General features: G+C 37.9%; 1 protein-coding gene across 1 annotated transcript; it reads left to right on the top strand.

Moving 5' to 3' along the window:
* The first annotated feature begins 1,708 nt into the window (after positions 1–1,708).
* Positions 1,709–16,072, top strand: dsc2l (desmocollin 2 like). Its single transcript, XM_060866612.1, has 16 exons — positions 1,709–1,832; positions 5,408–5,498; positions 5,643–5,839; positions 5,945–6,049; positions 6,259–6,414; positions 6,560–6,704; positions 7,001–7,155; positions 7,558–7,692; positions 8,269–8,454; positions 9,717–9,964; positions 10,324–10,466; positions 11,339–11,560; positions 11,768–11,992; positions 13,123–13,238; positions 13,967–14,251; positions 14,585–16,072. The coding sequence occupies exons 1-16, from the start codon at positions 1,791–1,793 to the stop codon at positions 14,798–14,800; spliced, it is 2,667 nt and encodes an 888-aa protein (XP_060722595.1). The 5' UTR covers positions 1,709–1,790; the 3' UTR covers positions 14,801–16,072.

Raw genomic sequence — 16,072 nt, 5'->3', positions numbered from 1 at the left:
TAGGTAGCTTTCCAGTTTATCTCAGAGGTGTTCAGTGGGGTCGATGTTCTCTGTAGGACACTAAAGTTCTTCCACACCTTGCACCGGTGCATCGTTGCAGTGTCCGTCTGGAACAGGTTTGCACCCCTTATGCTTCAGCCACACAAACCTGTAGCCACACAATCCCTTTGCAGAAAAAACCCCAAAGCACCAGTGAGCATTAGTGAGATCAGGCGCCGATGGTGGGCGTGAAGAACTGGAACATATTCGGCATTCCACTTCCGCTCAAATGCGTTCAGTGTGGCTGAGGTCAGGATTTTGTACAGGACATTCACGTTCTTCCACTTCTTGGACCTCGCACTGATACAATAACAGTGTAATGCTGGAACAGGTGTGTGCTCCAGTGAATTTGAAATGCTACAACATACAATGACATGCTATAGTTGTAGTGACCATTTGTCAAATTAAATGAAATCAAAAAAATGAATCAAACCTAACTCCAAAATAACTCAAATAATCACCAAGATACACCATGGGTTGTGGTTTACGCAGTTAAAAGATTGAGTCCAAGCTAGATGATGCGTTTGGTGAGCTTTATTAAAGGGTTTACAAGCAAACAAACAATTTTGCATCTCCTGCTCCTTGTGCCCAACTGGCTTGACAAAACTGGTAAAAAACCTTAGGCCCATAGGTGCTTTCTTGGCTGCTATAACTGAACCCAGGGCTCTCAAGTGTCACGCATTGAGAGTGACAGTCACGCATTTTGGTCTTTTGTCACACACTCCCACCACACATCATATTTCTCACGCAGAAAAACGTACTATTTATCATATATTTAATGACACTTATCAGCCAATCAAAAAAAAAGAGGCTACACAATAGCCAATCAGAAAATAGCACTAAGATTTAACGCAACAATCAATGAAAAAAAAAACATTCCTTAGAGAGGGTATTTTCGATGGTCGGTTTGAACAAAACCTCAACATGAAACAGCTTGTCTCTGGACGGGACATTGTCCTCAATCATGACCCTAAAAATGACTGGGTTTGAGCCGAACTGTTTTAAATGGGAGCAACATTATAAATGCTAAAGCAGTTCAAAAAGGCAACAAACACTTACAATAAACACCAGTCATAATCTCTCTCTCTCTCTCTCTCTCTTTCTCTCTCTCTCTCACACACACACACACACACACAAATATGGGGGGGGGGCATGGGGGCATGGGGGGGGGGCATGGGGTGTTGGTGGTGGTTGTAAATGTCACTCTTGCCTGTCTTCTTTTATCCCCCAGGTCCACATGGCCTAACCCAATAGAAAAGAAATACTAAACCAATCCAATTAGAAGAATAGTAAAAAGAAAGTATACATATTTTAATTAACATTAAAAAAACGAACACAAAGACCAAAAAAAAAAACTACTTAACAAGTAAACTAAATTTTAACACGACACACACAAAAATAGACAAATAGCTCCTACAGTAGTTTAGAACTTCCAGCTATGTGGAAATAGTTTGGCGAAGGAACACATGTAGTATAGTGTAAAGGTCAGGCGTCGACAAACTTTTGGACATATACAGTACAAATCAGACACTTTTAAAGTGCACAACCATTCCCAGTGTAATATGTAGGCAAAGGGCACCCAGCATGTACGAGACTAATGTATTACAGTGACAACGCCCGAGTCTTTACACAGCTAGTATCCACGCCCACTGCACTCCACTACTCTCTCCTCACCGCCCAGAGAGAGGACATTTCACCTCGCCTCACTGCGCCATTCTTTTCCGGTCTACAGAAACTACTCAGTGTTCAACATGTCCCGGGTCTGCGATTTCTGTCATGTCCTGTTTCTTTTGGTGAGTCTACTTCGAAAAAAACTATTTCTTTGTTTATTATTAGTAGTCGAATAGCCTTTGTAAATAAAGTTAGCCATTAGGTTAGCGTTACCTGAGGGCGACGAATTACCTGTTTGTTTATATCGATTTACCTCAAAAACAAGCACAGTATCATGTATAAGAGTGTATTATACGTACACACACACACACACACACACACACACACACACACACACACACACAAGGAGTAAATGAAAGTATTTGAGCTTGTTAGCTTGGTGGTAGGATCCCTTAAGGAATGTATCACAGGAACAGTGTGAGGTCCCAACAAAGCTGGTTTAATACTTTCAGGGGTTAATTATTGAGCCGAATGATCTTTTAGGTCTGTCTGTTTAGGTCTGTGTTTTTCTGTGTATTTGTGTCTACAGGTGTTTATTCTCACTTTTCAGAGATTTGAGATATGTTAAGGATTATTTTATTCCACAGTATCGCGTGGAATAATAAAATAAAAATATCATGATTGTTTATCTCCAAAAAACTTATCTGGTCACTCCCTCAACTGTCTGGTTTAATAAATAACCAGGAGAAATGTGTGTTTAGTTTAATCCATTAGTCTTTTGTAATATTGTCACATATTATGCAGGTCAAATTTCCACACATCTAATGTCATTTTATCAAACATTACAGAAAAGTGCACCCCGACTCCTATTTAAGCCCTTTTTTAATGGGTCCTGGTTAGTTATTTTGGCTTAACAAATGGCATGAGCTTTGTAAATGTGACTGGTGTGTTTGCAAATAAAAATTAATCAAGTTGGATAGTCGTGTACAGTTATATCTGATTTTACAGTAAACTGAAAGCACAAACTTTCAGACACTGTGTGGTTATTAAGCATCATGTACCAGATTGTATCTGGTTAGGTTTAACGTTATGACTCATGATATACCGCATCGATCTGATACGGAGTACCTTTGCTATTGGGGCTGATACTAAACACTCTCTCTCACTCACTCACTCATTTTCTACCGCTTATCCGAACTACCTCGGGTCACGGGGAGCCTGTGCCTATCTCAGGCGTCATCGGGCATCAAGGCAGGATACACCCTGGACGGAGTGCCAACCCATCGCAGGGCACACACACACACACTCATTCACTCACGCAATCACACACTACGGACAATTTTCCAGAGATGCCAATCAACCTGTCATGCATGTCTTTGGACCGGGGGAGGAAACCGGAGCACCCGGAGGAAACCATGCAAACTCCACACACACAAAGCGGAGGCGGGAATCGAACCCCCAACCCTGGAGGTGTGAGGCGAACGTGCTAACCACTAAGCCACCGTGCCCCCTGATACTAAACAACGCTTGCATATTCTATGGCATTAACAATGCTTCCTTGACACAAATTACGCAATTGTACACAAGACATAACTGTGTTTATATTTAATATTTTATTTATATTTAAACAAAGTTATGTCTTGTGTACAATTGCATAATAGAATATGCAAGCGTTGTTTAGTATCAGCCCCAATAGCAAAGGTACTCAGTATCAGATCGATGCAGTACAGCATGAGTCATAACGTTAAACCTAACCAGATACAATCTGGTACATGATGCTTAATAACCACACAGTGTCTGAAAGTATGTACTTTCAGTGACACAAATTACGCAGTTGTACACAAGACATAACTTTGTTTAAATATAAGGTTGTGAAAGAGTCGGCTTGGTTACTAAGATGTCAGTTTTGAACCAGTTCCAGGTATTTATTAAGCTCCAACGGTGGCTTTGCACTGTAAAATAAAAAGAGGTGTGATTCATAGTTTTTAATAAAGTGATCCAATAATAATTCCATAATGTATAATGCTAGAGAATATATTTAAGCATCATCATACTGTTGAGAGTGTATTGAGTATCATTGTCTCACTTTTATTCAACCGATCTCTCAACACGATTTTATTGTCATTTAACCGATATCTCAGACACAATTTAACCAAATAATATTTCCGTCCATGAAAACAGTTCCCAAAGAAGTCACAACTGGTTTGAGCATTGTTTGTTTCCATGACAACACAGAGATTGACAGACGGTAGTAAACGTAGTATCTGTTTCAATGTGACAAACAATTACCAGAATTGGAATTTTATCTAGCAAACACAGACAAATGGAGTGATACAAACAGTGAAATATCCTTGTTGTGTTATACTGAATATCAGTGCTCAGGGAACACTGCTTGTCCTCTCAAATTAGTGTACAACCCTGACATACAATTTAATACAAAAGAACTTGATTTGTGTTTCGTAGCCTTTGGTGTATAACTAAAGATATAAGCTGTGTCAGTCGGTACCTTTGGAACAAAATTCCCGGACTTGGCATTCACAGACAAGGAATTTAAGTGTCACAAGGTCACTTTGTTTGCTATCTTTGTTAAGCTTTTGCAGATTTATGACTATAGCACAGCCAAGTAGATAAATTACCTATCGTAATTAGCCAGTGTGGAAGCTTACATGTTGTCGAAAGTCTGCTTTTAGTCACGCACTTAAATATCTGGATGCTGTTAGATGTTCGATTTAGAAAAACAAATATGGTTTACGACTTAATCGATAAAAATGCTTTAATTTAGTTATTATTACAATCATTTCTATACTGAAGTACTGGAATTTATTTTGCTTTCAATGCGTAACAGAACAGATTAGACATGTAACTAGAGGTCTCATATAATACTTTATACAATACACTTCATTCTTGAAGACATTTTCACCATTTCTAGTGAAATGGAGAATTTAGTGATACTCCACGTCTTGATTTCAGTGATTTCATCTTATTTATCGACTTCAAAAACAAACTGACCGTCATCATTACAAAATCTAAAATACGATGGCATTACATAATGCAGCCGACCCCTGAAGAGCCTCTGATTTTCAACTTTATTTTAATGATTATTGTGTATAATATGTAATAGCAATTATATATCATTATTAGCTTTTATATTATACAAAGAGATTTTGAAATATTCTAGTATGATCAAATCTGATTCACTTACCAGAACAAAAACATTTCTTCTTGGGTAGAGTATGAGTTTTCTTATTACAAAATACAGGGGTGTGTTTTTCTTAAATCAGATGTTCAGATGCTCTTTGATATGTTGTTCAGATGAAAATTACTAATGTGTTTCTTTGTGAACTGGAAATGTGTCATTTCCTGCAACTGTCAAGCCAAACACCAGCTTGCATGAAAGGTCCATGTAAATAGTAAAAAAATTATTAGCATATTAGCTATTAGCATGTGGTTATAATGCTGGGAAAGGCAAAACTCTGTTTCTTTAAAAAGATTTTAAAAATAAAAACACTGACACATCACATATCTGTTCATATAAACATGTAAGTCACTCCTTTACATGAAAAAACACTAATAGGTTTTTACACAGTATTAGTACAAGCAGTTATTCTGATTTAATCAGGAAGACAAAAGCTACTAAAGCTTTTTGGATGCTCCACAGTTCAGTTTTGTTTTTTTTAATTATTTTCCAGTTTATAGTGTGAAACATGCTGGACATAATTTGACCTGAGTCAACGCTTTTCTCTTTTTTTTTTCTCAGCTGTTGTGTTATAGCGTGGAGTCGTGTGTCCAGAAGCATATCCAAGCACAGGTTCCTGTGATCCTAGAGCGTGGCGATGTTGTTTCTCATGGTACAGAGTTTTTTAATCGCTTTTCTTGTACATCACACTAAATGTCATTGGCCATACATGACGACTTATTTTTTCATTCATTAAATGCAAGCTTCAGTTTATCTTTTAAGACCTCCTGATTATAACGCTTTGCTCGTTCTGTAGTGAATTTGGACGGTTGTGGCGACGGGCCTCTGGGTTTGATTTCCAGTGACCCAGCTTTCAGAGTAGAAATAGATGGCACCATCCAGACTGTCCTTGCAACCAAGGTACCAGAGGATGGCTTGTATTTCTGGATAACTGTCCAGGACCTCAAGGGTAACAGGTGGTTTGTTGATGTCAGCCTCTCCTCCACTGACCAGGTAATGCACAGTATTACACAAAATGCTTCTTAATAAAGGGTTAATTAATCACTTGCTCACACAGATAGAATGGGGAAGTATTTTCACTGTCCTTTATGATTGTAGGGCTCTAAAAATGCTGTGCTCAAACGCTCCAAAAGAAGATGGAGTCCTCCACCTTTCAGCGTCAAGGAGAATGAGAAAGGTCCTTTCCCAAGGAATATGGAGATGGTAAGGCTCTCAGTTTTTCACTCTGATGGTTGTCTAGTATAAATAAATGTAAGTAATGCATTTCTCTTATTATTATTTTGCTGGACACTCAAGCTTTGTTGAACCTGACTCTTTCTTTTGTCTTTTCTGTATCCAGCATCACATTATGTTTTGTTATTTTCTCATTTATTTCTGTATTTCTAATGTTTTTAATCCCTTTTTCATGCTAGATTGCATCGGACACCTCAGTGAATTACTCACTTTTTTACGTGCTAAAGGGACCTGGTGTTACTCTTCCTCCCATTGGTCTGTTTTCAGTTATCCCAAACACCGGCATGTTAAAAGTCCATAACACTATTGACCGTGAGCAGTACCCTAAGTTTGTAGTAAGTAACCCAAATTTTTCTTAACACAAAACTGGGTCAGATTTAAATAATAAAAGTATATATTACACAATAATATTCATAAATGTCTTAGCCTTTTAATGAGATTAAAGAGAAGTACTCTAAGTACCTTAGTCTTCTCCATCAGTTTACAGCCTATGCCTACAACACCTTGACCAATAAGGAGACTGATGATCCTCTTCCAATCACTGTGATCATAGAGGATGAGAATGACAATGCTCCACAGTTCTCTGGACTTATGGACTATACTGTTGAGGAGCAATGTCCTATGAGTAAGTGAGGGTTGTAAAACCTGCAAAAGGTCACAAAGTCTGTCTGTTTTTACCCATTAAGAACCAGCTGAATTTTTACAGTTTGAAAGAAAGTGATCATTACTGCCGACAAGAGTTCATGTCCTTTAGACACTAGGAGCCACTAGTATCAGCTAGTGTGCATTTTGACAGCTTTTTACATGAAGATCTTGGACAAATGAATTCAGTGCTCAAATATCTTAACTAGGATTATGAGGCTGGTATATTATATGGTCTGTATCAAGTTAAAGAATTAATTTTATTTTATTTATCTTAAGACACCGTCGTAGGCGAAGTGACTGCGACAGATAAAGACGAACCGAACACCCTTCACACCAAGATCAAGTACACTCTAAAAAATGGCACGAACCTGTTCCGTATTGACCCCTACTCTGGATTTATCTCTGCCGCTACTAACATATTGGACAGAGAGGTATAAATACCCCTTATATACAGATGTATGTTCTGGGTGAGAACATATTGAGGTCACTTGTGCATTATTTTTGCAATTATTTACTTTTTCTGTTTAAATATTGTTTTGATTATTCTCCTTTGGGAATCATGTTTTTCACTTCAACCCAGATCTCTCCACAACATCTAAACATGATTCCCAAAGGAGAATAATCAAAACAATATTTAAACAGAAAAAAAAGTAAATAATTGCAAAAATAATGCACAAGTGACCTCAATATTCTACACACGCATTTACAAGCTACATGAATTATGTGTTTTGACGCCTCTAGAAAAATGTCTCTCTACATGCAGTCTGTTTGAATGACAGTATATGAGGCACATTATAAAGGAACTAAATTAAATTGTGAATTTTTGCCTTCAGGCTCAAGAGACGCACTTCCTTGAAATAGAGATCAGAGACATGGGCGGAGCATCTAATGGTCTTTTCAGCAAAGGGGTAGCTAGGGTGTCTCTGACCGATATCAATGATAATCCACCCATATTTACACAAACCACAGTAAGTTCTTTGCAGTCAGGTTTTTCATGTTAAATGTATCCCAAAGGGGTGGCTCTTGTTATTGTTCTCTTCTCTTGTTTAATATTTTCCGTTCAAATGTAACTTTTTCCGCTCAACATTTGTGTGGTTTATTGTGGCTCTGTTAGAGAATAACACAACAACATATCCGCATTATTCTTTACATTTTCAATAGGATTTATATGTTAGATGTTATGCTTTGGACCGTCAGACATAAACAAGATGTGTTCTTCAATATGGGATTTTAAATTAAATACTACTGTGTAATGATTGTGTATCTGTGATTTTGAAAAGGCCATTTGTGTAGAATATCTAACATAACAGTCTGCATGTAATAGTCATTTCCTCAGGTCCAGCTAAAACAAAGGATTTCTGTAGAGCAAAGGTTACTCTATTGTTCAAACGGCCGCAACTCAGCCTTATTTTTAAGATACACTCACCAAAGTCCAGGGCTTCTCGTTTTTATCTGTGCTACCAGATTAATTCTGCGAGCATATGTCCTAAACACTAGACTAAATATTATATATGGCTCATGCAGTATTATTTACTGTGTTATAGTACAAAGGCAGTGTTCCAGAGAACAAAGCAGATGTGCTGGTTGCTAAGATCCCTGTCAACGACAAGGACTTGATAAACACCCCCAACTGGAAAGCAGTGTACGAAATCACCAAGGGCAACGAGAACGGCAACTTCATGATTAAAACGGATCCAGTCACAAACGAAGGGCAGCTCTATGTCAAAAAGGTAAGAGGTCAGATAATAGGCTTGGACTATATTTCTGAAGGCAAAGGGCGATCATATGTGCTTTGACTTAACATTCTTCTCCACTTCCTCCTACTCCTCCTTCTCTAAAATGACTCATGCAGACTAAACTGTACGGCCTACAAACACTGAACAAGCTTAGTAATCTTATATACTCAGTCATGAGAGATGAAAATGATCAGCCTGATGGTGGAACTATAGCACAGCGTCATCTTCTCATTCATTCACAAAACTGGTGGCATTTGTCAGATGTCAGTAATTCTTAAAAACATGGGTGTTAACGTTTGTAAACAATTCCGCTGCTTGCCAAAAAAGCTTAGCATGTCGAAGCTTAGTTTACATAAACAGCTGTAACCAATGACTGATTGGTTGCACAGAATCAAACACTGAATTTCATGTTGATGAAATCCATGCCAAGTTTAGTGTGTGGTCAGCAAAAGAGACAAAGCTGTTTCTCAGGCTCTCAACTGAAATAGTGCTGAAAAAGTGTGAAAAGTGTTGTTATAATGTTGTTTAATATGGAATTGGATTTCTAATTGAAGGAATTTAAGGAAACTGCACCCTAACCCCCCAAAAAAACCTCGGCTTTCTTCAGCCAATCAGCTCTTAGCAGGCACTTTTTGGTTAAACTTAGCTATCATCACAAACAACAAACTTAATCCAATTATTTTAGCATTCTGTTTAAATATACTGAAACCTTTAATAACTTTTTTATGAACAGAATTTCTTTATATGTGACCGAGGATTTTCTATAGTACTGTCTGTACTTGACACGAGCTTGTTTGAAATCCTTCCTTAACCCAGCTTAGTAATGCGATTAAGATTTAGTTTCTTTGCTCTTGGTGTGATTTGTCCTACAGTATACTACAGTGCAGTGACTTTTGTAAGGCTCTGAATGTATTAATTATAGTAGATTTACAGTGACTGCAGTTGGTAAGCAGGGTGTGAGAAAGATTGGTTAAATGCTTCCCTGTCAGACATGTTTGTGTGTTTCTTAAGCTCAGTCACACCCTGTCTTCATATCAGCAAGCTAATACATGTTGAATTCCATCAGATCGCATAACAGCTGATTGATTTTTTTTTTAATGGGTCCAAGTATTAATAAATAAAACTCAAAACATATCTAGTACAACAGCAAAACAACATATATCTTAAAGAAAAAAATTAAACATAAATACTCATCTTCTGCCCTAAATGTAACTTTTTGATCTCTTCTGTTCATAATTTTTTTTTTGGGTAATCAGCCTCTGGATTATGAGAAACAGCAGACAGTGAACCTGGAGGTGATGGCACGTAATGAGGCTCCTCTTGACCGATCCAGCTCCACCTGGCAGAAAGTGCCTGTGGGGATCATGGTAGAAGATGTGGATGAAGGCCCAGAATTCTCTGTACCTATACTCCAGCTCAAAGTTAAAGAGAACGTAGCCAACGGGACTATAATCGGAGTTTACACAGCCATTGACCCAGAGACCAAAAACAGCAAGGACATAACGTAAGGGCAATTTTCTGGTGCACTTATGGGATTCTTAGGGTGCTTTCACAAATGCACTGTTCATTTGAATCAAACCCTTGTGCATTTTCCTCTTGATACTGTTCATGTGTGCAGATGAGAACACAGAAGTGTCACTCAGGCATGGAGCAAAATAAACAATCCAAGAGTGTTTTGAGTTACAAAGTGTTTTTTATTAGTTATATTGTAAATTAGTCATTTATTGAGTGCCTGTTATTTGTTTTCCATTCTTGCACATTTGGCAAAAAAAATCATACTATACAGTTATTTTTGTTGATATTATGAACCAGTGTGCAGTCCAGGAAGTGAACATAAAAATCCCCAACTTCTTCCTCTGACAGGTACTACAAGTTGAGTGACCCAGGTTCCTGGATCAGTGTGGTGAGCAACACTGGCGAGCTGAAGACAGTAATGACCATCGACAGAGAATCAGCTCTTGTAGTTAATAATACATATAACATCACCGTCAAAGCAGTGGATAAGAGTGAGTATATCTATTACAGAATTATCGATGCAACCACATTGTATTGCAGATTCCGTGTAGTGTCAGGAGTCAGGCCATCCACAATTGTAGAGTTTGGCTCCGCCAAGGTTTTTATGAAATACTCTCACAAAGCACTTTATTGGAAAAATGATAACAATCCTGGGAAGGGCCTCCCTTCGCTAACTGAACAGCCTGACATGCTGTCCACATGATGTTGGAAACATTCTTTTGGGATTATGGTCCTTGATTCAGTTGGGTCACTCAGTTCCTGCAAATGTTTTAAACTCAATAGGGTCCTCTGCTGTTCCATGCACCTAAAGGTTCGACTTGTACATTCTGAGATTCTTTTTTACTCACCATGACTGTACATAGAGTTACTGTAACCTTTCTGTCAGCTCACATCACTAAGAGTTCAACAGTTCAGAACTGCTGCTGACTACATGCTTTTTATTTATTGCACAGTTTTGAGTAAACCGTAGAGGCTGTTGTGTGTCAAAATCCCAAATAATCATGTCACAGAGATCACATGTTTCCCCAAAGTTATGGACATTACCCGAAACTGCTAGCCTGTATTTACAGGATCGTATGCCCTGTATTGCTGACACATGATTGGCTGATTAGATGTATGAATGTGTAGGTGTAGTAGGAGTTTTTCTAATAAGGTGCTCAGTGACTGTATGTTCCAGTATTAACTGCTAAAATGAACAATATAAGGCGTGGTTGGTTCTGACTATTTTAACAAGTCCCCCATCAAAATACCATTATAAGCCGTACATGAACAGTCAAAAGGTTGGTCATAATAGTTTATGACGGTAATATAACATATGCTATGACACAACATATTGAATACTCCTTTCCCACTCCACTCCTAGGTCAGAAGACTGGTACCGGTACAGTAATTATCCTCATTGAGGATGTGAATGACAATACCCCTGTGATCAGTAATTTAAGCCCGGCCGTATGCAACAAAGGTGCTGGTCAAAGCTCCGTAGTCATTAATGCTACAGACCTTGACCAGCAGCCATACTCCTATCCATTTTTATTTGAACTGGTGAAACCGAATGATGGGTCATGGAGGCTAAAGGATCAAAAAGGTATGTCAAGAGGACAAGGAGACCTCTAAAGGGGTTTCTTGTGTTCATTCTAGATATCTCAAAATTGTAATAGAAAAAAATGTTAATGTTAAATATTTGTGTAGTGAAAGATTTTTGGGGGAAGCCGGTTTAAAGTGTACAATGAAAGTCAGTCCAAAAAATGGTTTAATGTGCGCTTTTCTAAGGCAGCACCTCTTTGTTCTTTAGCTACCTCGGTAGTGCTGGAGCCAGCTGTGGACTTGCCCAACGATATCTACCAAGTCCCAATACTAGTGAAGGACCTTCAGGGTTTTGGGAAAGAGCAAACTCTGACTGTGCGACTATGTGACTGTACGCCTGATGGACTGTGTGCACCTCAAAAATTGTCCACGGCACTAGGAGTGTGGGGAATCCTCGCCATGCTGCTGGGTCTTCTGCTGCTTCTATTACTCTGTAAGTGCGAATTGCTGCCCGTGCCTTAGGTTACAAACACTTTTGTACTTTCCAGCACAATGCTTTATTGACATTGGTGCCAGTTTCTTGTATAGGTGCTCATCACAACCTTCAATCTAAATGTATTTTTCTAAATTATATTTCTTTATTCATCTTTTTCCTACACCCCATGATGCATTGTGCAAATGATGGGAGTAATTCCTGTTTCATTCATAGCAAGATTTGGAGGATATCAGCATACAGTACCTGTCCCTTCCTTAATTAAGGAACGATAGGACGATTTAAAAAAGTGGCTGTGGATCACTTACAGTACCATATTTCACTATTTTGATTATTTAGTTGCTTGCTACAGTAAGGCAGTGAGCAATTTAAAGAGCTTACTAGTGCCTTTACAGTAATAAAGTTGCTTGTGTGGGAAATTATTTTGTGTACTTAAAAGTCAAAGCCTGAACACGTCACACCGTAAAGCTCTCTTGTAAACACTAGCCTCAATACTGTGAAAGGTCAATGAATTAAGGATAAAAAAAAAAAGGATATATTTTTTTTCATTTGTCGTAGTAATACTAGCATTAGTCTAGTAGTAGTTTTATAGTTTTATTTTTTGGCTCTCGGGTGAAAATGAATAAAATGTAAAAGACTTTTGTTTGATCTTTTTTTTTCCGTTTGATTTCATCTTCTTTTGATAGGTACGTTTGTTCACAAAAACTGTACAATCGCTGTACAAGCTCCCTTGAGGTTAAGACTGTGTATTAGTTTTTTAACACATGTGAATTACAACATGAACAGCACCTCTTGCTATTAAAGCAAGCAAGTCAGTGCTGCGCTGCTACTTTCACGGGATCGTTGTTTTGACTGCAGAGCCCACAGGAAAAAGCTGGATATAATTGATATCTTTTCTCGCCCATTGTCTCAAGCAAGGCACTTTCACATGCAAACTGGAGTGTTGTGTTATGCCTGAAGTCTAATCGAAGTTTATGTTTTTATAGATTTTTCGTTCACATTCAGGTTGAAATAAAAAGATCATATACCACATATATATATATGAAATTCTAATAATAACGTGCAAAGACTGGCATAATATTATTAATTATTAATATGCTAATTATAAATGGCCTTTCTGTGTTGGACAGGTCTGCTATGCGTATTTGTGTGCAGTACAAAGGGAGAGAAACTGGCTATGGCTGAAGATGATTTTTCTGGTGGGATGCTACTCAAGTCCAATTTAGAAGCTCCTGGGGAGGAAGTGGTGAGAACACATTTTAAGCTACTGGCAGAAGATAAACATGTTATAACTGTTTTGTTAAAGGGCCTCAAATGGGGCCTGATACAAGAGTTTTACTGCTTACTCACATAATTCATAAGAAAACCTTTGACAGTACAATTTATACACTATATGGCCAGAAATAAGTGGACACCTGACCATCACACTGATATGAGTTTCTTACACAAACTGTTGCCACAAAATGTGGAGCATATAATTGTAAAGGATGTATTTTATGCTGTAGCTGTACAGTTCGTACACCTTTCAGTGAAAACATGTTTCGGTATGATAATGCGCCTGTGCATAAAACACGGTTCCCCAAGACATGGTTTGTCTAAATTGGTGTTAAAGAACTTGAGAGCTCTGAACTCAACCCTGCTTAACACATTTGAGATGACCTGGGACAGACTGAACCCCAGACCTCCTCACTCATCATCAGTGTCTGATCTCACTAATGCTCTTATAGCTGAATGAACACAAATCCTTACAGCCACACTTCAACATCTAGTGGAAAACCTTCCCAGAAGAATGCAAGTGGGAAAGGGGGAATAAATCTAGATTGGGATTTTCAACAAGCACATGCAGTTACTGTACAACAAGCAGTTATGGCCAGGTGCCTATAAAACTCTGGTCATATAGTGTGCGTTAAGATGTGTTTTTGAATATTTTATATTATGTTATTCTAATAATGTAAAATTGCATGCCATGAACAGAAAGATGCACTGATTCTGCTGCCTACCAGTGGGGTAGATATAATGGATGGCTCTAAAGGAGGAGGCTACCTGGAGCATCAGACCACATTGAGCTCGGGCGGAGCAGGATTTGGACAGAAGCAAATTTTTGGAGAAAACTTTTACCATAACAACCATCAGGGCTTCATGACCAACACCTTTACTTCTGGACAGTATGGCACAGGCATGTATGGCAATTCCTTTAAGAATCACTCCACCATGTCAGCAATGGATGGGTGGCAGGAAAATGGGAGTCATCTCAATAAAGTAAGTGGACGTGGTGACTTTATTCCATCTCACAAACGCTTTAATACACACAGATAACTACTACAATTTATATATCTTGTTTAGCTCTGTTTATTGCTTGGATGTTATGGTGCTCTGGGGTTACTTTAGGTAAATTAATTAATTAATTAATCACAAAGTAGACATAATGCCCTGATGCATGAGGTAACCTTGCAGGTTTTGCATTTCCTTACCTTTCTCCTCTGCTAACTTTAAAACTTTTCTGCTGCTTTAAGAAGGTCTTTGTCCTAAATGGTGTTTCTGTTGTCTGATTTCATTTCACTTCATTGCGCCTACTCCATTTCTTTGTGGCAGAAACTGACATACTTTCGAGAGGAGGCAGAGGGGAGATTTGCAGACGATATCCTGAAGCCTTATGGGTTTGAGGGAATGGGCTCTCCTGCAGGGTCTGTTGGGTGCTGTAGTGTCCTCCTTGAAGAAAATTCATTGGATTTCCTCAATTCGCTTGGACCCAAATTCAAAACGCTTGCTGATGTATGTACAAGCAAATCACCAAGGGGAGGGCAATGAAATGGGACAAGCTAAAGATAAGAAACTAGGAGAAATGACCTGATATCATTTGGAGTTGGTTATTAGAGCTTATCTGTCTTCCCTAAGACAAAGAGGACAATAAGGGAAGATGCAGACACTGTACTTTGGATGTTGTGAACATTAGCTGAAATCTGTCCCCAATCATTTACAACTCATGTATTATTATCTGGAGTCTACACCAGAAAAAGGACTGTTCTTTTGAGTATGTGTGTGTGTGTTTTTTATATTTGATTGGTTTGCTGTGTGTTCTACTGTAAGCTGGATCTCCCTGTCAAAGCACTGCAAAGCCAATTTGCAATTTTTTTTTTTATGATTATTTCCCTATTGTGTAATAAAACAACTTTCTGTGGGGACTGTGAAGCCCTAATGTGCACCAGCAACACCTATATTTTTGATGGGCTACAAGCATTTCTTCATTCAGTTTCTACTATAGGTAACGTGCTTTTAATTATTAGACTCTTATGAATGTAATGTGTATAAAGCTTTCAGAGACGCATCCTTCTGTTTTTTGTCTCGGTAGGGGTGCTGGTAAGTTGGTGCTGGTATTTTGCTTGCGTCTAATAGAACCCTGTCATTTTGTGGCGATTCTGAATATTACCAAGATACTGATGGGTTCTTCATACCATTTAATTGAATATTTTTCAAAATATTTGACAAAATATTTTTTTCTGTGAGTTGTTTCTGTGCCTCAAGAATGAAGTAAAACATATTCAGAATTTATCAAACCAAACTCATTCCACTATTCTTTATAAACTGCTGCCGTTAATGCTTTGTTAGTATGCTTTTTTGCTAAATGGCTAACTTTTTTTATTATTTTTTTTATTTTTATTTTTTTACTAAAACGTTACTACAATCATAAAATAAAATATGCTTGGGTGAGATAAAGCAAAAAGAAAGGATTAAAGAATTATTCTTATTTTAAGGATGTCCTGAAGATAATAAATAAGGATTAAAACACAACGGGGAAAGCTGTAGGAAATTTTATAAACAGTAGGGTGGTGGGACACATCCTTTATGTGTCTTCTTCCTCTTATACATATTGCATTGTGAAATACAAGAGTTACAATTTCTAATTTATTCATTAATGACTCATTGTGCTTTTTATCTGTTTTTGGTTGCATTTTATGTTGTGGCATATACATTAGTTCCTGTTATGACTTAATATATCAGCTATAAACTGATGCTCAAACATCTGCCTCAGGCTTTTTTCTGCTGAAGTGAATAAATGCAGACTGTCATTTTACCAAGAAA

This window comes from Tachysurus vachellii, chromosome 3 (genome assembly GCF_030014155.1).
Source record: "Tachysurus vachellii isolate PV-2020 chromosome 3, HZAU_Pvac_v1, whole genome shotgun sequence".
Classification (NCBI taxonomy): domain Eukaryota; kingdom Metazoa; phylum Chordata; class Actinopteri; order Siluriformes; family Bagridae; genus Tachysurus; species Tachysurus vachellii.
Note: the sequence above shows the minus strand (reverse complement) of the source record. Positions and strands in the feature narration are given on the sequence as shown.